The 26818-nt window shown below is 47.8% G+C and overlaps 3 protein-coding genes across 4 annotated transcripts; 2 read left to right on the plus strand and 1 right to left on the minus strand.

Annotated features, from left to right (window-relative positions):
- Positions 1–401: 401 nt before the first annotated feature.
- Positions 402–6089, minus strand: PDS (phytoene dehydrogenase, chloroplastic/chromoplastic). 2 transcript variants are annotated; one of them, XM_003558605.4, is made up of 15 exons: positions 5924–6089; positions 4915–5187; positions 4691–4823; positions 4494–4582; positions 4281–4338; positions 3635–3790; positions 3300–3448; positions 2662–2781; positions 2272–2485; positions 2099–2201; positions 1928–1975; positions 1719–1764; positions 1175–1362; positions 896–1058; positions 402–769 (listed from the first exon to the last, which is right to left on the minus strand). In XM_003558605.4, exons 2-15 carry the CDS (start codon positions 5116–5118, stop codon positions 704–706), a joined length of 1737 nt encoding a protein of 578 aa, XP_003558653.1. In that variant the 5' UTR covers positions 5119–5187; positions 5924–6089; the 3' UTR covers positions 402–703. The 2 variants fall into 2 exon arrangements, with proteins under 2 accessions (XP_003558653.1, XP_010229080.1); XM_010230778.3 differs by having other exon boundaries at positions 4915–5192.
- A 12752-nt stretch (positions 6090–18841) lies between these two features.
- LOC100825786 (short-chain dehydrogenase TIC 32, chloroplastic) lies at positions 18842–21112 on the plus strand. The gene is made up of 6 exons (XM_003561935.4): positions 18842–19362; positions 19452–19691; positions 19815–19896; positions 19999–20086; positions 20209–20255; positions 20504–21112. Exons 1-6 carry the CDS (start codon positions 19004–19006, stop codon positions 20738–20740), a joined length of 1053 nt encoding a protein of 350 aa, XP_003561983.1. The 5' UTR covers positions 18842–19003; the 3' UTR covers positions 20741–21112.
- Positions 21113–24226: 3114 nt separating this feature from the next.
- Positions 24227–24664, plus strand: LOC104582413. Its single transcript, XM_010231937.1, has one exon. The coding sequence runs from the start codon at positions 24227–24229 to the stop codon at positions 24662–24664; it is 438 nt and encodes a 145-aa protein (XP_010230239.1).
- Positions 24665–26818: the final 2154 nt, after the last annotated feature.

Here is a 26818-nt window from a genome sequence, read left to right on the forward strand (position 1 = left end):
TTAGAACTGTCATGCTTGCATTACGAACGATTTGTTCTGTACCTTCAGATAATTCTGTGACTTTTGGCCGCAGAAATCTGCAAGATTTTTGTTGTTTTAATACTTCGTGCAGTTATCCACGCGATTCCGTCCAGGAGATATGATCTAGTTTTTCCTTTTGGAAACTGACATGACCTACGAGTAGGCTAGTATCTCAGATTTTGACCTACTAGGCTACTAGTACATCTCCAGTTGAGAGTCCAGGAAATATCTCAAGGGCAATTATTAAGACCCCACGAAATATCTCAGCGAAAATATCTGAGAGCCCAGTCCTGTCTGTACTCCCCCCTTTGAAATTGCAACTTGCCATTGCAACTGAAAAATATAATAAGCTCATTTATCCACACAGACATGACCACAGATCTTATCCGTGATTTTTTCTCCTTTTCTGATACAAACCTTTTGTTTTAATGTTATATACAAGTCCAAGTAACAGAACAAGCAACCAGTTGGTAGTTGCTGTTGAGTTTAACTGAATCAAAATTGGAAGTTCCCAAGTTCATGGAAGAACCTTTACTTTATCACATCAAAGGTACAGGAGTTGCTATGCTGGTCGTTTTACAAACTTCATTTTTCCCGGGTTCTCTGGTCAGCCAATTTTCAACTCTACAACAATGTGAAAATACCATAAAATGTGCTAAGGAATAGTGCTCACGAACTACAACTAGGAAGCAACAGGAACTTCGGCTTGCAGGCTTTTCTGGCTCCTACGAGACAGCATTTTAGAATCCTGCAAGCAGCAGCATCATAATATCATTAGACTACAATAATGCCGTGCCACAATGCATGAAGACAAAAATGGGATTAGCCAACTTTCATGCATCCACGTACAACCAGAACCATGGGGAGTATTTACCTGCACTATGGACTGAGCACAAAGCTTCCCAGATAAAACTGCACCCTCCATAGAAGCCAAGTATTTCTGTTTTGTGTAGTCACCAGCCAGATAGAACCCTTCAATCGGTGATCGTTGCAGAGGTCGACAAGGTTCACAATCTGGGACTGTTTTGTATACAGATCTGTAACAGAGAGCCGGAAAAGTAAAATAGTGTAAGAGAAGAGCACATCAAACTATTAGTCTATTCATCCTCCTTTTGGTCAATTATAAGGAAGGGCCTTTGCAAAATGTACTCACCTCGGTGTCTTTACAACATGATATTTAAGAATCTTTGCTTTACTCTGATCAGCAGCAATTTCATCAGGAAATAACTTGGCTAGCTCTTGCATAGTTGCTTCAATGATTTCATTGTCACTCCGTCCAATCCATTCCTCTGCTGGAGCAAAGACCAACTCCAGCATTGAACGGTCTGGATCATAGTACTCCTGTAGACAGTTAGGGAACAAAAGAAATATGAAATTGTCGTGTATTCATGTCCTTGGTTCTTTTTCCTGAGCTAATACAACTATTCTCAGCGGAAGAAAAGCTATTATGATTCATGAAATCAAGAGCCAAATGACATGTTAGCAATGACAAAAATGCCACAATTCGAAATTTGAGATAACGGAATTTTGTAATGTCAACAACAGCTGTAACTTTAAGTTTAGAGACCTTCTGTAGTAAGATTCAGGTTAATCCACATGCGATACTTAATATGGTGGATCCCAAGGAGTAGTACAGGATTACATGATGGTACACTAGCATCTATCCATTTCATATTATTAAGTCCTCAAGTGAGTACCTTGCACGCTACAGACATGTCTGCATAAACGCTTAAAAGTGAACTCCTGAAACAGAAGGGGAAAGATCAATATAAGAATATGGTATTTGTTATAAAACAATAACATATTCAAACATTTACTAATGGTATAGGATGTGCCCAATTGTAATACTAGAGACAACAAATGCATTAGGCGTCGACAGGAAGACCAATACAATCAAAAGACATACCTGCTGAAAAGAAGGTGGTCGTACGTGTTTTTCAGTTTTCTGTCAAACCTGAAATATTAAAACCAACAGAAATACTAAGAGGCATTTCAAAAACACATGGGTAGAAGTAGAATTACAAAACACAAAGATTTATTATTTATAACTTAGAACCAAATGCTTCAATCAACTAACCATATATGAACATTGATGACAGGGACTCCCACTAACTTATCCAGCTTCTTGAAATAAGAGATCTCTTTCCACTCTTGCGGTACAAGAAGTTTGAAGATGTCAACTGAAACAGAGGCTAGTCAGTTAAAACGAATATCTGCAAAGGAAACATGATATTTGGAAATAAATCACACCTGGTGCTGCAAAAACATAAGCATCTCCAGTTATGTTAGACCCATCGCTAAGTACAAAGTGCTTCACAGTTCTGTCAGGATTCAGTTCTATTTTCTGAATACGAGAATTCAGGCGGACCTCACCACCCAAAGACTGAATATGGTTAACAATAGGCATGCATAGCCTTTCAGGAGGATTACCATCCAAAAATGCCATTTTGGAACCATGCTTCTCCTACACATACACACAGTAATTTTATCGTTATGGTGTATAGCACATTTAGATTCTCTAAAGGTAACAAAGAACGTAAATGAGAAATACTAAAGTAATGTAAATATGCTAGCTACTTCTCTAGGCAGAATAGAAGGATTGCTAGACTGCACATGCTGACACAGGAAGAGAAGTTGTACCTGGAGAAATCGGTTTAGAGCAATCAGAATGCACTGCATAGATAACTCATCAGGGTTTATGAAATTGAGCGCCTTGGACATTGCAATAAAAACCTCATCGTTGACTCGATCAGGAACACCCTGTGCTGATTAAAAAGTTGTATAAGACACTTGACTCCATTGTTGAGAAAAGCAAAGGAACGAAAATTTGGGAAAAAACAAAAGAAAGAAAATGGCAGTTATCAACATATGTACTACAAATAAGAAAGGTGATTTTTTTAAGGACACCCGCTTTATGCTAATTAACAAAGAACCTCAGTAACCTTGTGCAATTGTTCATTTTCAGATCTAACTGTCCATCACTTTTTCTTGGCTGTGACAAATACATGGATATGTTATCCACTTGGCCTTTAATTGAAAAGGTTAATACATCTATAAGCATTTCTCAAGCCTTAATTTGCATACAGAAGGGCCTGGTGCAAAACACAATATTGAACCTTTAGCATGTTATTTCATCTATGGACCTAGCAATGCTTCGTCCCAAAGAATATGACAATAGAATGTAGCAACTTATTAGCAGACAAAATTCCAGTGCAAATCCATCGGATGTCAATATATTTTGTACAGACAGGAGTGTGACTGAAATACTGAGCTCATACCTGCTTTTCCATCCACTCTGAAACAGTTAGGCCATCTTGAGCTTCAACATAAGCTTGGCCACCAAGCATTGCTGGCAAAAGTCCTATAGCAAACTTCACCTTCTCCGGCCAAGTAAGCATTTCATTGTTTCTCAGGATGGCCCATACTCCTGTTAAATGCATGCATAGTCAATTAACCTGACATCAAACGGCAGAGTACACCTCAAAGGTCATGGTTTGATTTTCCAATGTCATGTGCATTCAGATGATCACACATTAACAATATTAAAACTAACACTCCGATGCACTTCTCAATTCTCTTGGCTTTCTTCTAACAGTGTTATGTGTGATCTTACCATTTAAGGGTGCTGGCAAAGTTTCTGGGAAATCAAAACGGCTGTATTCTCCTGGCTTGTTCGGCATGGCAAATATCATCGAGTGTTCCTTCCATTGCAAGCGGTCATTAATACCAAGCTCGCCAAACAAATTCTGTATGTTGGGATAAGCTCCAACTTAAACCAAAAAGATATATGGTTACATACATGGACAGAATGAAGAGAATCATACACATTCCATTGGAAGGGAATGGCACGCTGGTAGCAGAGAATTTATGGACAAAAAACTCAACTAGGCAAACAATGTTGTATTCTTGTATGTAACATTCAAATCTGAACTAGTGTGCGCACAATTAGTCTGCAAACTTTCAGGCTTAAAGAATTTGAGACTGCTATTTACCTCTATTGTCCATGCAGAAAGTACACATATTCTTTTGCAAAATAAATAAAGCACATCTAAAAGAAATTCAAGCAGCATAACAAGTTGATTGTATGAAATAACCTCTCATTGTGGCTACTCGGAGATCTCTTCATACTTTACTCAAGGTGGTTTATCTTATTGCTATTATGTAGATATTTGTCGGAAACACCAAATACTACCTATACGCTGCTAATGGAAATAACCTACATAACACAGAGCACAAAGAGAACCAGAACGGTAACTTACAAAAAATATGAAGGCCAGTCTCGTACCAATCGCCATCTTCATCCTTCCAAGCAGCTATCTGTTCAACGCACACAACGATAGAAAAAAATAAGCACGAATGATGATAACAGTGAATACAAGCTATTCAGATAAAAACAATGAATGGAAATCCAGATTTAATAACCTGCATAAATTTAGCGATGAGATAAGAAAGCATGTAAGTAACTGTCAGACCTTTCCACCCAAAACATCTCTTGCCTCAAGCAATATGGGTTTATGGCCAGCATCTGCCAGATACTTTGCAGTCGATAAACCAGCCAATCCTGCGAAAGGCACATACAAATTTAAGAATGCTCAGCACTTGAGATTTCTCTCAAGGTTATCAGGTTTGTGAAAATCATACATGAGTTAATCCTAGAATTACATCAGACCTGCACCAGCAATCACGACCTGTAATGGTTTACTGGGGCGTTCGCTGCTCCGAAAAGATGAAGAGAGCTGTCCAGCTTCCAAATAGTTGATTGTGCTTTCCAGTGGAGGTCTTGGAAAATCCTGGCAAACAACCTGCAAAAAGGGCAAAGAATTGCTTCATGAGAAATGATATACAAAGATAAAACAGAGAAATTTTAAAAAGGAAAAGAGAAAAAATCTTAACCTGTAGAACACCAGGTCCACGACGCAATCCTTTTCCTTTATTCCTTAAGACAGGAGTTTTCAAGCTAAAGCTCGCACGGCGGCTACCTTTAAGTGTTTGGACGCTGCTACTTGTGAACCCTCTTTGTATATGAAGTTGTCCCACGAAAGATCTTACTTGGTTAGCTCCAGTTATGTTCATAGATGACAGACAGCCAGTATCCATAACGAATCAACTCTTGATAAATTCTTGTCAACTCTGATTTAAGTTTAACCAATAAGCGCGGGAGGAAGACTGCACTGTGAATAAGAAGAATTAAACTCATGGCTTATGTGGTCCTTTGTTAGGAATGTCAGTCAAGTGGAATTAAACTCATGGCTTATGAGGTCCTTTGTTAGTAATGTCAGTCAAGTATCACAACAAAAATCAACATAGGCTTCTACCACTACAAAAATCTTTCGATGCACGATTTACTGAGAGAAATTATCACAGAGCCAAAAAATACAAAAAAAATGTTGTGGTCCTTCAATTCGAGCAAATGTAGCATCACAATTTAGACAAACAAATATTCCATGCGGAAGAAAAAAGAGCAGGGCTGTTGTATAGTTCCAATTTCCAAGTCTAACCATAGATATCGAAGGTTTACAGAAAACATTTATCTGGGAGTGGAAAAGTGAGTTTCATTCCGTAATATTAATACTCCGTGTGTTTCCTTCCATGCGGCTGTGGCTCATAGTTTGGGGAATTGAAGTCAATGAACTAGCAGAATAATCAACCATACAGCATCAGTAAGCCGCTGGTTTCCCCAGTCGATCGGTAATTTCCAACGCTTCTAAAGCAAAAACCCTGAGAAATTCCCCGATTCTAGAGCTAATCCGCGCCCCACCCGCGGATTCTTCTGCCCAATCAGCAAACCGATCCGTTCCCAGGAAGCGCAAAGGATTATTAGCATAGGAGAGAAACCCCACCGAGGCACCGAGCTGTGAGCTGCCTAAGTGCGGGAGGAGAAACGTGGAGGAAGGAGACTTACCGGAGCAGGAGGACAAGGAAGGGGGGCGGCGAGGCAGAGGGAGAGGGAGAGGGAGTCCGGGCGCGAGAGGCAGGGGGGAGGTTATTTATGGTGCGGGATAAGGCTCGTCGCCGGTTGGGGTTTGGGGCGGTGGGAAAGGGACAAAGGCGGGGCGGGGGGAGGGCTGAGGAAGATGTGGTGGCGGAGGATGCCTTTTGGCGCCTGGTGCGCTCTACGTTTCCGTGGAATATACCGCCACCACCTATCACACGCTCAGCGCGGCAGCCGCTAGTGCCGTGTGCTTCGACGACGGTTCACTGGAGCTAGTGCTGAGCGTTGGGCTGGGTTGGGCCTTCACGGTACTGGCTACGTCAGGCCTAGACCATCCGGCCCGGAAAGCCCACCGTGGGAGCATCAAAGAACGGCACGCCGCACGCCAGGCCGAGCCGGGCCGGCACGAGCAGGGTCCGAAATTTACTGCAGATGGAAGACGTGGCTTGTGTGCCCTCAAAAAATAAAAGACGTCGCTCGTCGGCGTCGTCCTTGGTGGATCGTGGTGTTTGGTAAGCAGCCGCGCGTCATCTGCTTGTTGCAGCATCGCTTCAACTGCATTCTCCTCCCTTGGAGAGTGTGCTCTGCGTTTTCGTCTGGCTCTTCGTCGCAGCCCCGTTTTTCAGCTGTCTTCGTCGTGAGTTTCCTCCAATCTCGTACTGTACCAGACAAAGGAGTAAAATGCATCAGAGGTCCTATTTTTTTCATAAAGGTTACAAATTAGTTCTAATTTTTTGAAACTGCACGTTTGAATCCTAATTGTTTCATAAGTGGTTCATCACGGGTCCTAAAATGGCTCGAGCACGTGTCTTCTGCCGACGTGGCTATTTGGACCCATCGGATAACCACGTGGACATTTTTTCTTGAAAACCCCCTCTCTTCTCCTCTCCTTTCCCTCGTGAGCCCCCACTTATTTCTCTGCTCTCCTCCTCTCTCTCTCCCTCGCGGCCGCGGCTAGCACAGGCCAGGGACTCGATGCACACCTCCACGACCTTCTCCGGCACGGTTGGCCTGTACCTAATCAAGGCCGCATACTCAGTTAATTACATGGAACATGTACTCATACACGTAGTCGGCAGTCCATGCTGCTTATCGCACGCACCCAACCCCGCGATCTTCTTCCCCACGGCCGGCGTCGCGCCGCCGCTCCCGATTTGCTGCCGCGTGTCCATCCTCGCTTCTCCACCACGCGCGGGAGCTGCGCATCGACACCTAGAGCTCGCCGGCGCCCTCGCCTGCTCCTCCCGTGTCCGTCGGAGCTCCTCCGCCGCCGCCGCAAGGTCGCCGTCTCAGGCCTCTGCCGCCGCCTCCCGGTCGAAACAGACGCCACCTCGCCGCAGAGCCTCCTCATCTCCGCCTGGATCTCCCGCAGCCTGCCGTCGCGCTGCCATTCCCGATCTGCTTCCCCAAGTCCATCCTCGCCTCTCCACCACGCGCGGGAGATGCGCATCGACGCCCTGAGCTCACCGGCGCCCTCGCCTACGCCTCCCGTGCCCCGGAACCGTCCCGCGTCGGAGCTCCTCGGTGCCGATGGATCAGAGCAGGACCGAGCAACGGAGGGGCCCGGCCGCCGCCGGCTGCATTCCTGGCTGGGCCCATGGTGGGTTGGGCTGCGGGGTGATGGCGGCCACGGGGAAGTGCATGGGCCGAGCTCGGAGTCCACGAGTTCGTCGTCGATGGGCAGCGCGCTCGGCTTCGGGTTTAGCGATGGGCAGAGCAACCATAAGTGGTTCTATAATAGGCGACTGATGGATTAACTCGTTGAATATTAGGTAATTTCGATGAATATTTAATTCAGAAAGACATTGTGTAAAACATGTAGCACATTATATCATGCAAACTAGACAAATTAAATAGCAACGCACAGCAATAAAACTCATCTAATTTCACGGCATGAATAATAGAATTACTAATTAAAATCAACAAGAAAGAACAGATTACGTACGGTGTTGTGTTCTTTTCTTGTGTTTGTTTGTTGAGGTCGGTGACGAGTCCGGTGGCGTCGATGTTCACGCCGGCAGCAGCTGCAGCCTTGACTACCTCCTGAGCAGCGGCCAGTGCCTGCACTTGCGCCTGTGCAGCAGCAGTTGCCTGGGCTTGGAGTTGGGCAGCCTGCTGCTATGCTTGGAGTTGTGCAGCCTGCTGCTGCTGAGCTAGAGCGGCAGCCTGAGCCGCGGAATCTCTGAGGTCGTCGGCCATTGGTGATGAAGATGCCGACGAAACAGAGACGTGAAGAAGCGAGCAGTCGCGTGAGAACGCTCCCCAAAAACCTTACCGACCGTCTTCCGGGCAGGATCTCGAAGGTTGGGGTTCCGGAGGCCTGCTCTCCCGGCGATCTGTGCACGCAGTCGACGGGATGGAGTAGCAGTTGGCAGCGAACAACGGGATTGGATCGTGGACGTGACGGCTAGGGTTGTGGCGTCGTCCGTCCGGAGGCCGGGGTAGTCTTATTATATAGGCACGCAGGCGGACTTCGGTTCGGTTTAGGAAACCAAAACCGACTCCGCAATTATCGGGATTTGTTACGCGTCCGCAACGGATTCCGACTGCCAAAAAGATAAGCACGACCCGGCACGGCTCGAACTCGATACACGAAACGCGGCGCGCGCGCGTCGTGACGAGGCGAGCAGAGGAGGAGGAGGAGCGCGCGTAGAGATTTCCCTTGCTCACTTGCTCAAGAGGTGAGAACCAACATACCTTATATATTGGTCCAACTCCCCCTAAACTAGCAATGTGGGACTATTCCCACTTCCTCATCCCACTACATGAATGGGCTTTTGAGATTTTCCAGGAATTAATTTCAGATTGGACCTTGCACCTAACCCAAAATTCCAACATAACTAGCTACTACCAGCGTCGTGGGAGCAGATGATCGAGGGAGTGGACGACCTCACGCGGTTCCGGTGAGCGCGTTACTGTGGGAGCAGCGACAGAGCAGAGAAAGGAGAAGGCCTTAAGGGGAGAAAATAGAAGGAGGCGGGGTTCTGTTTGCAAAAGAGTGTCTAGCGTGTCACCTGACACGTGGATCCAAATAGAACCACTTATGAAACAATTGAGACTCACACGTGCAGTTTGAAAGAATTAGGATGAAAGAATTAGGACATGTGATACATTTTACTCTTGGACAAATTAGCGTTGTGATTTTCAGACTTTGGGCTTCCTTATTCTTGAGGCCGGGAGAGGTTATGCGAGACTTGGCTGGTGCTCGGAGGGGGTTTGTACGTCCATGACCATGAACCCATCTCATTCTGGAAAAACGAACAGACTCCGGTCAGTCCACGAACAGAATGCTTCAGAACACGGCCGGTGGTATCCTGCTTCTTCAGATTCAGAGCCCTGGATCGGACTGGACAAAACTGGACCATATGCGCTACTGTTTCAGGCCTTTTGCGAGCCTGCGCTGTTCTAGGCCCATTAAATCTGGCCAAACTAGATCATAAGCAGTGTTTCTGATTCGGAGGATTAGACCCCAAGTACAGTTTATATTTTTTGTACTCCTCCTATCCCAAAATATCAAGCGTGGATTTGTATAAATTTTTATATAAATCCAAGTCACTTATTTTGAGATGGAGAAAGTACAAATCCAAATACAAGACATTTATCATGATCGGAGGGAGTACGGTTTATACTCCTTCAATACTTTGTACTTCACAGTGATTTGTCACTTTCGCAAACAAAATAGAAGGCCTTTACTTACTCTCTTGTTCTGTCATATCCTTGGCTCCTTGGTTCTTTGCTCCCTTCCTTCTCTACACGGCTACAATGCAACTTGCCATCGACGAACAACTACAGGCGGTAGCACTCCCAGTTTACATCTACTATCTTGTCTGATTCAGAATCACTGACAAGAAAAGATAAAAACTTTCACTACTTGCTTATGTACTGTATCCTGTTTCAGTCCATGCCTTCCTTGGGGTATGTACCTTTAATTAGTAGTCAAACACTGGATACAAAGTTTCAACAAAATTTACTAAATAGGAGTATATATTAATCTCAAAGGAGCAGCCCTGTGTGGTAATCAGTACTGGACTTGTAAGCTCCGAAGTTCTACTTGCTCGGAGAGGTAATAATACATAAGTACTGTACTGATTACCACTGGGTATAGTATTTTTTTTTTCTTGCTACGGGGACTATCTTGTCTGGTATATATCCTTGTTCCCTGGACAGATACCTCAAAGAATGAGTACATGTTTCCCTTGGGTTATGTACCTTTAATCAGTAGTCAACACAAGCCATACCTATGTGGTAATCAGTAGTCAATGAGATGACAGATGTAGAAGTAAGCTACGAGCTAGGTTGGACTTGTGAATGTGAAGGCACAATGCTTCATGAATGGAATATTAGGTTTCTGAGACACAGCTTAATTAATTATCTAATCAAATGGCAGGTGACGAACAATATCTCTAACGTACCTTCCCAACCTACTAATACCACAGACAACGAAGCATGCATAGGGTGCTCCTGCACTGATCTCAATCCAAACAGATAAAATATCCCCTACTTACTAGATTAAGAAATGCATCAGAGTAGGAGTATATATAGTCAAAAATCTTGACCGTTCTTCAGTTACACAAAGCAAAAACAAATTACCCTAGCTACAGCATCGATCATCTCCCAAATAGGCCGGAAAATATGTGTTAAATTATACTCCATATATATGTGTTGACTGAATGGGCGATTTGCTCGTAAAGAGACACGCAAATCTTGCTGCGTTTGTCACACATGGCCAATTAGTAGCCTTTGGAGAATCATCTGCAGACCGATGCATGCCTGACTGAACTTGTTTTCTTGTGTACAGGTTGCAACTGCATGGGTGCTAATTAAATAGAGCTAAAAAACTGCCTTGCCATTTCGCCAAGTATGATTAGAGATTCTTATGTACTCCTACTACCTGTTAACAGATGCGAAATTCGTGTTCGTTTTTTGGCATCTCGCAGTGCAGACGGCGACGGAAAATTAATCAGTTCAGAACTTCAGAACAGAACAGGTGCACGAGAGACGATGATTCCAAGAAGTAGTAGCAGCGACGTGAAGGATTATTTTTCATGTTAGATGCATCAGGCTACTAAAGCAATCAGTGACCAGTCAACAGAGCAGATATTAAACAACTAGCACAGTCCACATGATGGTTGCAGACTTGCAAGAGATGGCCTTAAAAATGAATTTGGTGATGATAAAACATATAGCTGAATATAGAAAGCACTTGCAGTGTTATATACAACTACAGGTAACCAATAATCCAAACCGATCGAAACAAGAACTGTATCGTTTAATCATGAGCTTGAGACTTCCCAAGTGGCAATGTGACACACAGCTAACGTGTGTGATTGATTCTGAGTACAGCAAGAACTCGCAGGTTAGCTAGGATTTGTCATGTCAACTTATTGATGCTGGCACAACCAACATGTGTACTAGTTGCAACACAGGTATACAACCAAGATTTTTCAGATGCAGTGACTACCGAATGAATCCTTGTTATGAACAATGATGGCAACTTACAAGTGATCAAAATTCTCTACTGAAAAACCTAACAACTGATCAGGCAGTGCTCAAACAATTGGTGGTGATCTGCATTTTTTTTAATATGAAAAGGAGATATGATTTCGAACACAACATAGATAATATTTAGTTTTTTGTAGAGGTGAGTGTGGTCGAAATTTTGGGTGCAGGGAATCAACCTGACGAGGCAACTAGTACATGAGTTTCTTTGTCAGTTGTTGGGAGTAAACAACTCACCGGATGCACGGAACAGATGAGGGATCAAAGGAAATGAAATGGCTGTTGTGGTTGGGATCTTTTGACATCTTGACATAGAGACAAGGGCTATGGAACCAAATGTAAAAAAATCTTGAGCATTAAGCAGACAGTTCCCCTGATTCCCTCACCCTGTTTACCTGTATATCTTTTGCTACTACAGCCTACGGCCATGCTTGTTCATATAAAATCACAGGATGTTGATGGAGTCTTGCAAATTTTATCTTCAGTTCTGATTTGCCAAATTACTCCACTCTGTAAACAGATCCGACAGATGATTGAAACGGTCTCTCGTAACGAAGAGATACATATATATCCAGGTTGCATCTGAAACCGTTGGAAGAATTCAAGCAGCAATAATGGTCTTGCAGGGTCAGATGTGTAAAACAGTTGAACAGCATTTTGAGCAGTCACTGGCCAGTTATTAGCCAGAGATCGAAGGTTGTGGTTTTGGACGTGCCGTGTATTGCACTGATGCCGGCCTAGCTATGAGATAGCATTGCATGTGACGCTGAATTAATTGCATGCACGCATGCATGCAGTGTGCTTGTCCATTATTGCTAATTAACCTGTGTCACTTGACAAATGCATGTGATTGGATTTATAGCGATTTTATCTTGGTTCACGCTCGATCCCAACGGTCAATTGACCCACTCCCATGACAAAATTCTCTCAAAAAGTCATGACGATCTTTCAAAAGGAAACTTCTAAACCCCTTTGAATAAGTTGGCCCCCTCAGCAAGGCTATGATCAGTGCTCGAGCTTCTTCCGCACGATTCTTCCGGTTCAAAAGTCGTAGAGCCTACTGAAAAAGTTTACGAGCGCCCCTTTTGAACCTCCTAGGCTCCTACGTGTTGTCAACCGCATGCATGTGTGCTTCTCGCCAGCAATGCGATACGGAGTATTTTACTTCATCTCAAAAGCTAGTAGGCACTATGCAGTGGAGTCTAGTATATAGGTGTAGGCAAGTGCGTGCAATCTTTTGATTGAAAGAATCCCAAGATCTTTGCTCCTTTGACCGGACGAGCAGCTAGAGCAGGCGACTTTATACTATTCTCGGATGACGAATGTGGAGTACATTAACACATGATACAGCTATAGCTAGTACGAGTAGTATACTCCAGTAGAGTACTTACTCGTCCTACTGGAATAGCTCTCGGTGTCTAGTACATGATCCAGTCGACCGGCTGTTGTTTTTAACTGTGTGCGAGTCCAAACCAAGGAGACGACAAGCGCGGGCATGGAGACCACCGCTTTTTTTGCATGATTTGATTTGACAAGTGCGCGTTAACGTTTGAGCAAGCATGCATGTGCTACTACTTAGTTCCATGCACACACGCACCTTGTTCTTTCTTTGTCGTCGAGTACTCAGGAACGGAAGAGCGTAGTCAGGTCATGCATGATGCATGTGCAGTGGCTAATAAAACACCTAGCACATCCGTCACCACTTAATTGGTAGGACTGGTGCTAATTAATCTTAACTTATCCGACGCCCTTAATTAGAGAGCTGGCTTGCTGAGCTGTTTATCTAGCTTTGACAAAAGGATCAGCTAGTTGCTACTTACTCCGTCTCATCTTATATTAAGTGACCAAATATTACATGTATCTAGATACTTGAGCAAATTTGAGTCACACAGTATACTACCTCTACGATGGCTTGGTGAGTACTCAGGTCACGCACCTGACCTGATCGAGCTCACATTGACATACCGGTTTCGTCCATCGGCACGTCTCCAATGTGCAAAAGCTTACTTACACAAAAGTACACCTTTCCAAACAAAAAACTTAAAAAAAAAAACTTAGACAAAAGTAATCGGTACAGTAGTAGTGTAGTACTCCATAATCGTTAATTGCGAAGAACAAAAGTCAAAATTGAAGCATCGACCGCCAACGACGCCAATCGATCACTGGCCGCAATCTATCATTCTATCAAATTGAGGACTCTCCTCTATTTCTCTACTCGTATATGCAGGTTTTTAAAGACAAAATTCACTATTGTGGATAATCTCTTTTCATATGTCAATGCAATTACTTGCATCATTTATTATATCGGTTTTTTATATCTAAATTGCCTGATCGATATTTAGTCCGAGATAAGTCGATTTCTCAGCCATCAGATATAGTTTGTGTGCTTTAAGATTATTTGAAACAATCAACCAAAAGAGGAGCTAGAGTGGAATGTCATTTAGATACAAGTCCCAATGGCTTTGATATATACGTCAACTGACATTTAAGTTTTTTGCTTTAAATCAGGCGCCTAAGATGTATCCATACTTTATTTTACTATTTTTTAGTCGACTGAGAAATAACAATTTTCCAATCGATGCTAAAAAAATGTTTGATCCAATCACTGAGATTTATCAATAAATGATGTAAATAGAAATGATGAGAAAATCTCCATGAGAACGCATTAACTATAAAAAAAAAATCTCTATTTCTAAGTCGATTGAGAAATAAACATACCCTAAAATAAAAGCTTGGAAAATTGTAAATAAACATACCCTAAAATAAGTCGATTGAGAAATAAACATATCCAATTTTAGCTAGAGAAAACTTAAAACAACTGGATATACACTCCTTGCGCAGGGCAGCTTGCAGCCATACTCTAACCAGAAGGCGTGTGTTTTCCCGTCGTTGCATTCATGCACACGTGTGCGCGCGTACGTACTGTGTGCCTTGACTTCGGACTCTGGAATGTTTAGCTTGCATGGACACGGTACGTACGGCGTGGGGGAGATGCCGGCCAAAGTACCGGCCACGTGAAGTGACACATCACATCCGTAGCAGACAACGCAAACAGTCCCGCCTTCTCCCTTCCTCCTCGATCCTGATCGATCGTGCATGCGAGCAAGATCAAGCAAACCGCCGCTTTCGCCCCACGAATGAATTGAACCTTTGCCTCGTGACTCGCCGAGGACCTGATCGGTCCGTGCATGCCATGCAAAGTGCAGCAGCGTGAAAGCAGACAGCGATGGACATGGGCTGCATGCATGCACGCACTGTGCGGCAACAGCGAGCGCACGTACGCACGGCGGCTGTAATCGGCGACCAGGCCGGCCGGCCAGGCCGTAGAGCGAAAGGGAAAGCGGTCGAAAGGGCCGGCCGAATGAGGATAGGAACCTGAGCACCTGAAGGAGCAGGACCCCTTTTATTCCCATCAACTTCCTCTCATCCCAATGAAGGCACGGCTGTCGAGGCACGCGCCCGATAGACAAGGAACGTGGTGCGCGGCGACGTCACCAAACTTGGTTCGCCATGGCATGCATGGCGACATGCATCATCATGTGTCTTTCGGTCACTCTGCTACGAGTCTACCACGGCTAGCTAGAGTTAGCAACTTAGCAATTAGCATGCGTGCATATGCACATGCATGGACCACTAAACAAGTGCTGGTACTAAGTTTCATACATGCGTGCTCCTCTTTAATGTTTTTTCATCGCGGCCGGGTATTATTTGATTATCTCATGTACTAGTACGACGGCATGCACGCATGATCCATGGTGGAATGGGGTTTACTAGTTACCGCGTCGTAATATAAGTAGTGACCCCGCCTTTCAAAAATAATGTGCCTGCTGCATGCATGTGCCATGCATAAGCAAAGAAAAATTACGGGGCTAGTGGTGCGTCGTGTGCTTGTTGTTCATCAGCCTGAACCGGGCGTGGTTTATCAGTCCCAAACTCCCAAACCCATGCGCTAATTTCACACGTACAATCACGTGTTGCTCTTTGACCAGAAGACTCTTCTTGCCACCTTTTGCAGTTCACTTTCTCTACTCTACATAGCTAGGCCTCGAGAAAAGACAGGCCTTATGAAATTTTATTAGTACTAGTATCGCACGAGCGCGAGCTGTAGGTATGGCATCCGCATTAGCTCGGCATAACGTCATGGCTAACGAAAGCTCGTTTGTCTCTTTAGTCATCTTTGCCGTTTTGTTATCGTGCTTCGGATTAAATACATGAAAGAGTATCGTGCTAACTCAGACAGTCGTTTTACAATTAGGGAGCAGCGTCCATAGTGAAACCTCATGAACTTGGTGAACAATTATCGTATCCCATTTCAAGTAGTTACTCCGTACTTTTTTTGTGTGTGCTCTTCTTAGATGAGCTAGACACAGGTCTTGCTTAGCATGATTACTGTTAACACAGTATACTACTCCTTTTTATCGCTGCTCACAAGTTGCAGCAGGTTCTTGTACCGTTGGTAGCTAGTCCAGTGCTATAGTGGAGGTGGAGCTAGGGGTAGTGCAGACTTTTCCTCCTGTCAACTTGCGCTCATACTGCGGTCACCTTCTCAGCGATCCGGTCTATTCCTCCTTCTCTCGATTGTCGTTCTCTAGCTAGGTCCTTGAATTCAATTCAATGCCAGTGTCGAAAGCTGTCTGTCTTTTCTTAACACGCATTGATTAATCTGCTGCCACTCCGATCGATCCGTGCTTTGATTATGTCAGCACACAACAGCATCATCAGTGGGCTGTGGGCAGGACATGATCCCTTTGCCTGCGCTCAGCCTCTCATCGATCTATCACCTCCTTGTCTTAAGGAGCCCGTAGGGATCGATATATCGACTTGTCACGATCAGTCGATCCAATTGCGCATTCTGCCAGTTTTTAACAATATAAATGGTGCAGTCTGCAGCTTCGTCCTCGATCCTTCCCTGGTCATCACCTTTGGCCTTTGATCGTTTTGCAGAGACGCATGCAACGCTGTTCTGCACGGGAAAAAAGGAATACCAAATGTGCTGTCGAGAGAAATTAAGGTTGGAGTTACTAGTAGTACCTGACACTAGGTAGCTGTAGTAGTGACTAGTGTGTGGTCTGAAGCTACAGCTCCGGGGCATGCATGATGTTCTGCAGAAGAGCCGAGTCGCGGCGTACGAGGATGTAACAATGTTTTAACTGCAGAAAAGGATAGGTGCAGAGAGAGTAGGTTGATAGAGTGGAGAGGTAAACAGTAAAGAGATGCAGAACAACAACAAGCATGTGAGGCATGCATGCAGCATGCTCGATCGATCGTCTCCGTTCCTTTCCTTTCTCTTTGGACTTTGGACTCGGGTGGATTACCATCAAATCCCGGGCATGCACCAGCCCGGCATCGTGCCCCCGAGTTGGCTAGCTCTATAGTGAAAAATGAGAAAAAAGCTACCACCGATCGCTCGTCTAGAGGAGATCGAACTGATCTGCACTCGATCTCGCGAAGATGCCTATCGACGAAAAGAAGGAACCGTATGGATTAGGAAGCGACGACCCAACAAGGTTTATGTGTGTGACATATCGAGTACGGGCACGTGAGTACAAAACCCCTCTGCGTGCATGCGTGTGGCTGTGTCTCGTCCCATCCATCCATCACACGAGCTCTCGAGCGCCCAGCGCCCAGGTGGACGGCAAGTACGTACGCTTCACTTCAGGAAGCGAATCTGGGATCGAGTGGCAGTGTGTGGCACGAGCTCGAATGCTCGATATTTGAAGTCCGATGCTCGTGCGCCACACGAGCCGGCCAGTGACCACGGCTACGTACCCTCCGCGCGCGGCGCCATGCTAGCTATAGCCTCGTAGATAGCTAGACAGACTGTACACGCGCCTGCATGCCTCGATCGATCGTAGCAGCAGCGGCGGCGGCGGCTGGACGCGAATTGATTAACGTCCAGAAAAGACAAGAAATGGACCAGCGTGGCAGCGTGCGTATTGATCGCCCGCCCTCTAGCCGACGAGTAGCCTTTTGCTGCCACGGCGCGACGCGTTTATAGGGCATATTGACTTCCGGCGATCGGCTTTTGGCGGACTCGCGCATATTTGCTTGCGCCGCTGCGGCAGAATTTTTTGCCCTGGGCCAACATTTTTATCAAAAAATGACCTTCTTAAAAACTATTGGCAAAATTATCCTGCCGGAAAGCACAGAAAGCGACACGTGGCTTTCCGACAATGGCATTGGCTGAATGTACTATAGCACGTATTGTAGCAGTTTGCGCAGTGTTTGTGCATTTGACTCTGTATACTGAAAAGCTCTTCCATGTGCCCTTCCACCAATGGCATCGGCGGAAGGACTTTTCCTCCGATGGCATTGGCGGAAAGGCCACGTGTCGCTCTACAGGTTTTTCGTCAGACCATTTTTGCCATTTCGTTCGGAAGGAGGCTATTTTTGTCAAAAACTTCCGCAAGAAAGGCCAGTCGAGCAAAAAATTCACTGCGGCACGCGCTGGCAGAATGTGTCAGCCTAAACGACGGAGTTGCGAACGGGTCTCTAACCTAGTGGTTAGGAGCTCTAGTAGCACCCCTTTGGTTCTAGGTTCGACTCCTCCGGGAGGCGAATTTCAGACCCGAGGGTTAAAAAGATCCTTTCATCTGTCCCATACCAAAGCACAGGTCTAAGGCTGGTTTTGTTCTCACGTGACGCCGCGGTGCCGCTTTGTATGGGTGGGACATGAAGTTCGGGAATTTTCTAAACCTGTGTGAGAAGTTCTCTTCTTTCATAGGTGGACCTACGAAAGCTTGTGCGTATTTGTATTCAAGGTCGAGCTAATTGACTTGACCGCATTCATTCCTCCTGGCATCCTGGGACCCAAGACCCGACATGGATCAACTGTCCTGTCCAAGCCGGCCGGCGTACGTAGATTTGCGAATACTGTTTGGCCGGTACGAGTACAACTGTACTTGCATTTGCATGTGTAGACAAAATATACTCCGGGAGCACAGAGAGGAACGGAGCGAAACCAGAGCACCACACGCTTGCGCCATGATCCGTCCGTCCATCCATCCCCACGTACGCGCGTACATGAATCTGTTTCTTCAATTCTCTCCTCTGGACAGAGCGTACTTGGATTCCTTTGACAGATGACAGGTGCGGCGCACGTACAGGCAGTAGAGTGACACAGTGAGAGATCGACTCTTGCTTTTAACCCATGCCTCCCTTCACTTATCCGCCCGGTCCAACCAAGGCCGCCCCGCGCGGTGCATCGCTCGTTTGCACGGGATGATCGGCGGCGCCCCCCTACTACGGCCGGGCCGGGCTCGATCGGCGGCCTGGGCGACAGTGGCACGGTGGAAGCGCCCGCGTCATCAATTCGTCGCGAACAAGAAATTGATTAGCTGCGGCTCCTTTTTGCAGCGTACTTAAAGATCGGCCTCTCTCTCCCCCCTTTCTCTCTCCAACGGCCGAGGCCCCCGAGCTTTATATAAATGCGGGCCGGCCGGCAGGCGTCTTAACTCCTGTCATCACCATCACCTCATTCCCTCCCCTTCTTCTCTTCTCGGCCAAGCCACCGCGCCGTGCGCCGATCGATCAAAGATAAAAGCGGCATCGATGCTGCTGCCGGCGGCCAAGTACCTGCTGGGGTCGCCCGGCGCGAGCGGGTTCGGGTCCAAGTCCACCGCCGACGACGTCCTCACCGGCGGCCCCGACCTCTCTTCCCTCACCGCCATCATCACCGGCGCCACGTCGGGGATCGGGGCGGAGACGGCGCGGGTGCTGGCCAAGCGCGGGGCGCGCGTCGTGATCCCCGCGCGGAACGTCAAGGCCGCCGAGGAGGTGCGGGCCCGCATCCTCGGCGAGTCCCCCGCCGCCGACGTCCTCGTGCTCCCGCTCGACCTCAGCTCCCTCGCCTCCGTCCGCTCCTTCGCCTCCCGCTTCCTCTCCCTCGGCCTCCCCCTCAACCTCCTCATGTACGCAATGAATCCTCACGCGCCTCAGTCGTTCGACTGATTTCCTTTGCGATCATCCTGTTCTAATCCGACGCTTAATTCGTGTGCAGAAACAATGCGGGCAAGTTCTCGCACGGGCAGCTGGCGCTGTCGGAGGACGGCGTGGAGATGACGTTCGCGACCAACTACCTCGGCCACTTCCTGCTGACCAAGCTCCTGCTGGGGAAGATGGCGGTGACGGCCGCGGAGACCGGGGTGCAGGGCCGCATCGTCAACGTGTCGTCCAGCGTGCACGCCTGGTTCGCCGGCGACTGGGCCGAATACCTCCGCCAAGTCACCCGCCGCAACATGTACAGCAGCAGCATCTTCCTCTCCCAACCTCCTCCTCTTCGATCCGTTGTTTAATTAGTCGGTAATTAATCATTGTGTATTATAACCTTGGCGTTCATGTGCGCGTACGTGCGTGCGTACAGAGCCTACGACGCGACGCAGGCGTACGCGGTGTCCAAGCTCGCCAATGTGCTGCACACCAACGAGCTCGCCAAGCGCCTCCAGGTAGTGTACTACTACTGCTCCCTGACCCTCCGTCCAAAAATTTGTGTGCTGATGATTGATTAGCTTTTTGGGCGTTTGGCTTTGTTGGTTTCTTCCGATCAGGAGATGGGCGCGAACGTGACGGTCAACTGCGTCCACCCGGGCATCGTCCGGACCCGCCTCAACCGCGACCGCGAGGGCCTCGTCACAGGTAGTAAACCTTAGTAATTACTCTGCCTGGCTGCCTATTGGTGGTAATCTCGAATCAAATGGTTAATTCTAGAAGATGCTTGCTAATGGTAAATCTGTTTGTTTGTTCTGTACGTGCTGCAGATCTGGTGTTCGTGCTGCTGTCCAAGCTGCTCAAGACCATCCCCCAGGTGAGATGATGATTAATCAAACGCTGCCGCCCCACCACCAAATCCCCTCCCCCCCTCTTAATTTAACCTGACCCGGCCATCCGTCCATGTGTCGGGTCCCGTGCTCGATCGCTGCGCTCTCTGCCCCCGCCCCTGCCTGCGCCGGAGGGGATTAGCTTTTCTCTGCTCTGCTCTGTTCTGCTTGCAGTAGAGTATAGGTACTTAATGCACCGCCCGTTTGCTGACGTACCCGATTCCCATGCATGCAGGCTGCGGCGACCACGTGCTACGCGGCGGCGCACCCGAGGCTGGCCGGCGTCTCCGGCCGCTACTTCGCCGACTGCAACGAGGCGGCGCCGTCGCCGGCGGCCACCAGCGCCCCCGAGGCCGCGCGCCTCTGGCGGGCATCCGAGGCCATGATCTGCTGCGCCACCCAACACGGCAGCAATGCTTCTACGACTACTACGAGTGCTCCAATACTAGTAGTACCGGACAGGAACATCTGACTCCTGATCTCTGTATCCACGATGTAAATTATTATAATTCCCTTCTCTTGTTTCTTCTGTTAATTGCATGCAAGATGTAACATATGCATGCAGAGATATAAATAGTTGCAGTAGGTGATTAGTTAGTTAATTAGTGATCGTGTCACAGAGTGAAGAGCATCTGTAAGAGAGCTGAGACTGTGAGACGCATGTGTATTATATCAATATTTATTGTGCTACATATATATGGGACTGGGCTCAGTCGGCTGAGAAACCACATTTCTCAGTCGACCGGCCTGGGTACGTGCATGCGAGTCGGTGCGTGTGCCTGCGTGCGTGTGTTTGAGATCACAATGAAAAACATTCATCATTACAGTAACATTAATTAATTCAGTCTGCACTGATCGAAAACACACTTAACAGCACAACGATCGCCACGGAGAAAAGAAAAAAGAAAATTGCAGGTAAAACTTTATGCACGATTTTAAAATTGCAGGTGAAAATTTATGTGCGATTATAAAAATTGCAGGTAAAACGATTCTGAAAATTGCAGGTGAAGTGTTATGCACGATTCCAAATTGCAGCTGAAAGTTTACGTGCGACTAAAAATTACAGGTGAAAATTTACATGTGGTTGTAAAAATTACATGTGCTCACAAAGGTAAGGTATGCGCTCAGTACATTTATAGTGGTGAGTTTGCATGCTTGTGAGCGTCAAAACCAATCCTTGGAACAACATCTATCGAAAATAAGTAGTTTTGTGTATTTCTAGAAACGAAAGACACAAAGTGCATAGTACATGTTTCCAAGTTACAGAAAAAGCCACACACAAATAATTAAAAAGGCGAAACACCTAAATGAAAACTAGCCAGCCCCACCTACACATGTTAACCACACAGGGCCACAGGCGCAGCCAGCTGAACCTTCGAACCAAAACGTAATAGCTCAAACAATTTAATAGGACACAAATCTCCACACATGAATCGGCACGGCAACTCACACGGTCGACTGAGAAATAAGATTTCTCAGCCGACTGTGCATCAGCAAATCCGCATATATACACACACACTCTCTCGCTACCAGAGGTGATTGACTTGTGGGTCGGTGACATGTTTACGGTATAGATGCCCGGGCATTTCGCCCTTTGTCCTGGGCTTTGTCAGTAAACTACTCCTACATGCAGGTACTCCATATGCAAGACCTGTTCATGTCAGAAAAACGTGACATGTCAACAGTGCCGCACGCACGCTCTGGACACACGAGGGCATGCACCATCCATCGTATCTATCACAGTCGCGTGCAAGTACTAGGAGCACAATGCATGCATGGGCAACGCAGGGCTGAATTGTCTTGTTCGATTGGACCCGTCGATCCGCCAAAGGACCCGATGCTTCGGACGCCATGCATGCATGCATGGGAATCGTGGAAAAGCGGCCATGCCACTGCATTTGCATCCAAGAAGAACCGCGAATGATTGCGCCCGTGGCCGCAGCGCTGTGCTGTACGTCGCGTAGGGTACGTACTACCGCTACAGTTGTGGGTGCTGCAAAAGGAAGGTGTGGCCTTGGCATTTCCCTCTCGGACTTGGACGTTTCCCGGAACCAGGGCTTGGACGGTCGCTGTGCGAGATGGTCGCTGGCTACTTCCTGTCTTTGGATAATGGTTGTTGATGGTTGCTGAACGTGAATGGTGACCAGCTGACTAGCCAGGATATTTTGCTTTCTTTTGGGTTCTCTGATGGATGATAACATGCTACCGTGAATGGGTCTAGTGCTGCTGTTCTCCGTGGGACAGGAACTAGCTTAGGTGTTCTACTTCTATCAGACGGGGAGATTGGGACGTCAATATTCGATCAGTGTTCCCTTTCTGGGCCGGGTATGATCAGCAGATGCTGTTGTCATTTTAGAACCGAGGGAATGCTAATCTTCGTTGCAACTTAATAAGGGTCTCTAGAGTAGATTGAAAGCAAAAGGAGGGAAGAACTCCGATAGAAAGAAGCATGTGAAGTTGGCTAAGTTAGGGCGAAAGATGATAGCGACCGGTCCTTTTTTGAACTCTGAAATAAGGAAGTTGAGTGTGGATGACCCGCTGTGTATGGCCCACATATTCCAGGCCTTCACAGAGCCCATCCAGAGGAGGTGGCCAATCAAAGGAGACTGCCCCATCCAGGCCCTCAGCCATTGAAATGGATCAAGCCAACTCCGTCCAGGCCCAGCCTCATCGTTGACCCGACCAAAAAGAAAGGAAGCCACTTTTGCACCGGAAGAAAAACCGTGTTCCTTGCGTTGCGTGCGCTGCAAAGGCGCACCATGCATGTCTCACGAGACCTCTCGATATGGGAGGCACACCACAGACCACTGTCTTTTTTTTCAAGTCTTCCGTGGAAAAGCTGCACCTGGCACGGCACGTAGCGAAGCGTAACAACCTTTGACCTCTACGATGCAGCTCGCTGGCACAAGACGTAAGGACGAGCCCGGTGCCATGTTCTCGAATGATTGGATCAACTTCCGCCGAGATGGTCTCAGACTCTCAGTGCGTACTGTCTGTATGACGAAACCAATAATTCACTGACAGGAATTTGAGTACCCCACGGCTCTGCGGTCAACAGAGAACTCTGCAAAATGCTTACCAACATGATCCCCTGCAAATTTCACCACCGAGATCTCATCATCAATGTAACGGTACGTGTCATGGTTGTCAGCGAACACATTGACACGGAGCGGACTCAAGGTACTAATCGAGAGGGGACGAGGATCGTAAGCATTCGAAAAATTTAAATGTAGACACAAAAATAGAAGGATAGAGACAAGTGTTGAGGTTCAATGGAAGCAATCTCTATATACTGTACCATGAACATAACATAAGGAGATAAGAAAATTTCACCACTACTAAGCTGAGGCACATAGCGTTCCCTGTTAGAATTTTTTATGATAGATCGACGTTAGCAATCCAGCATTATGCGTGTGGATCAGAATTTCTAACAAAATTGTATTAAGGGCCTCTTTGATTCGGAACGAATAGGTAGAGGACAATATAGCTTATGACATATGTGCAGTGCCTCTTTGATTTCGTGGATCACAAAATCTCATGACACGTCATTATCCTGTCCGAACCAAACAGGTATTCTCGGACTAAGGTTTTAATTGATCGGGATTAGATACGTTAGAGGCCGAAAATCCAGGAGTAGAAGGTTGGAGTTTGATTCAGGACAAGTCCTACAAATTCAGAGTTAAAATGGATTTTTTGTTGAAGTAGTCAGCCTTTTCAGTTATCTCCGATATAGTTTTTGGTCTCCTCCACCTTCTTCGGCTGCTGCCAATTTTGTGGTTGTGGAGGACGTGCTGTATAGCCACGTCGTACGTCCGCTGAGCCTTGTAACTTGGGTATTTATGCCCCTATCGCAATCAATCAAATCAAGCATTGCATCAAATCTCCCTCTCAGCTTCTACATGGTATCAGATTCCCTCTAGTTTCCATACTAACCCGATCCTATTCGCTTCCGCTCACCATGGATTTCTTCTCCGACTCCAGCTCTTCCGCTGGCGGTGATCAGACCACCAACCCCTTCACCTCCCCTCCTCCTCCTCCTCCTCCTCCCCCTTCCCTGCCACCGATCCAGCCCTTGCCTGCCTCTTCCCTTCTCCACCTCCCCATTCGTTCCCTCGTCCCCGACGTCCTCGATCTCGAGAAGGGGAACTACATTCGCTGGAGCCGCTTTTTTCAGTCCGTCTTCCGACAGTTCGGCCTCCGCGATCACGTCAACGGTAGCGTGCTCGCCTCGGATCGCCTCCAGGACGCCAAGTGGATGCAGAGCGATTTCTGCATCGTCTCCTGGCTCTACTCCACCATCACCCAGGAGATTCTCGACATCGTCATGCAGCCGGACGACACTGCGCTTCACCTCTGGAGCGCCCTCGCCGACCTGTTCCTCGACAACAGTCTATAGCGGCAAGTCTTCTACCTCCAGGAGTTTCACTCGCTGTACCAGGGTGACATGTCTATCACGGAGTACTGCAGCCGCCTCAAGACCCTCGCCGACAATCTCCGCGCCGTTGGTGCGCCCGTCAGCGACCGGACCATGCTGGCCAACACCTCGCGCGGCCTTCGCGGCGACTTCAGCAACGCCGTCTCCAACCTGAACCTGCTGACGACTCCGCCGACCTTCCAGCGCGCCAGATCCTATCTCCTGCAGGAAGAGAAGCGCCTCGCCAACACGGCCAAGATGGAGAACGCCACGGCGTTGTACGCCGGCGGGAAACAGGCACCGGCGCCTCAACCTGTAGCAGCGGCTCTTGCACCAGCGGCCCCCTCCTCCTCCAAGGGGAACAGGCAAAAGAAGAAGGGAAACAACGACGTCAGGCAGCGCGGCAACAACAGCAACTCGGCGCTCCGGCCACCAGCGCCCCTCCCTGGGTCCCGTCCACGTACAACCCTTGGACCGGCGTCGTCCAGGCATGGCCGTTTCCTCCGAACCAGGCGCCGAAGGCTGGTCCAAGTCTGCTCGGCCCGCGCCCTGGTATGCCTCTGCCGCACGCCTTTTACGCCGGTCCTCTACCAACCTACGCTCCACCGCCGGTGCCGCCGCCCTCCGCTCCGTACCAGCCGCCGCACCAGCTCGACCCGGCTCTCCTGGCTGCACTGCACTCGGCGCCGGCCCGCGACTTCAACAACCCAGGCGACTGGTTCCTCGACACATGCGCCGCTTCTCATATGGCCTCTAACCCTGGTACTCTCACCGTTCGTTCCTCTTCCTCTTTACCATCTCGTATTGTCGTCGGGAATGGGGCATCTATGCCTATCACCCATTCTGGACACACTGTGATCCTTACTCCCTCTTCATCTTTACAACTTCACAATATCCTTGTTTCTCCTTCTTTGATTAAGAATCTCATTTCCGTGCGTGCTCTTACCCGTGATAATTCCATTTCCATTGAGTTTGATCCTTTTGGTTTTACTGTTAAGGACCTTCACACCAGGGTGGCACTCTTCCGCAGTGATAGCACCGGTGACCTTTACCCGCTGCGGCCGTCACCACCCTGTTCAGCCACGCCACAGAGCTTCTCCGTCACCGTCGACACCTGGCACGCTCGGCTTGGCCATCCAGGGCGTGATGTTCAGCAGCGCATTTTACAGTTTTTTCCTTTTACATGTACTCCTTCTTCTAGTCATAGCTGCCATGCATGTCGCATTGGCAAGCATGTTAGGCTTCCCTTTTCAGAATCATTGTCGATATCCACTGTTCCATTTCAGTTAGTGCATTGTGATCTCTGGACTTCTCCCATTCCTAGCAATTCTGGTCTAAAATACTACCTAGTCGTTCTAGACGATTTCTATCATTACACCTGGACCTTCCCCCTTCGTCGCGAGTCTGACGTTCCAACCACTCTGATTAATTTTCACGCCTACGTTCGCACCCAGTTCAACCTTCCCATCCAGATCCAGTGCCTTCAAACCGACAACGGCCGTGAGTTCGACAATGGCGTGCCGCGCTCCTTCTTCTCTTCTCAGGGCATCATCTTACGGCTCACCTGCCCCTACACCTCACAGCAAAATGGCCGAGCTGAGCGTGTTCTTCGCACTATCAATGACAGCGTCCGCACACTGCTCTTCCATGCCGGCATTCCTCCTCGGCTCTGGCCTGATGCACTAGCCACTTCTACTCACCTTCTCAATCTCCGCCCCACTCGTGCACGTGCCCATGCCACTCCCCATCAACTGCTTCTCGGCACTGCACCTTCCTACGACCACCTTCGCACGTTCGGGTGCCTATGCTACCCCAATTCCATCGCCACTGCTCCCCACAAACTCGCACCACGCTCACAGGCCTGCGCGTTCCTTGGCTACCCTCCCGGCACCAAAGGCTACCGTTGCTACGACCCATCTACTCGCCGAGTACTAACATCGCGTCATATTTCTTTCGACGAGACACGCTTTCCGTTTCAGGAACTCACGGCGACCAGATCATCAACTGCAGCCACGCCGGCGTGCCCGGCTCCTTTGTTCTTGCCGCAGCTGGTTCCCATTCCAGTTGCTGCCGCACCTGGGAACACAGCTGTGGAGGCACCTCGAGCTACGTCCCCGTCAAGTCCTGCTGTAGTAA

Source organism: Brachypodium distachyon, chromosome 1, assembly GCF_000005505.3.
Source record: "Brachypodium distachyon strain Bd21 chromosome 1, Brachypodium_distachyon_v3.0, whole genome shotgun sequence".
Classification (NCBI taxonomy): Eukaryota; Viridiplantae; Streptophyta; class Magnoliopsida; order Poales; family Poaceae; genus Brachypodium; species Brachypodium distachyon.

Coding starts and splice junctions, on each gene's coding strand:
- PDS (XM_003558605.4), bottom strand. CDS start 5,118: ATGGATACTGGCTGTCTGTCATCTATGAACATAACTGGAGCTAACCAA. Junction 3,791..4,280: donor GACTGGCCTTCATATTTTTT/GTAAGTTACCGT, acceptor TTTTGGTTTAAG/TTGGAGCTTATCCCAACATA. Junction 1,363..1,718: donor ACATGTCTGTAGCGTGCAAG/GTACTCACTTGA, acceptor AACTGTCTACAG/GAGTACTATGATCCAGACCG.
- LOC100825786 (XM_003561935.4), top strand. CDS start 19,004: ATGCTGCTGCCGGCGGCCAAGTACCTGCTGGGGTCGCCCGGCGCGAGC. Junction 19,692..19,814: donor CAAGTCACCCGCCGCAACAT/GTACAGCAGCAG, acceptor GCGTGCGTACAG/AGCCTACGACGCGACGCAGG. Junction 20,256..20,503: donor TGCTCAAGACCATCCCCCAG/GTGAGATGATGA, acceptor CCATGCATGCAG/GCTGCGGCGACCACGTGCTA.
- LOC104582413 (XM_010231937.1), top strand. CDS start 24,227: ATGGATTTCTTCTCCGACTCCAGCTCTTCCGCTGGCGGTGATCAGACC.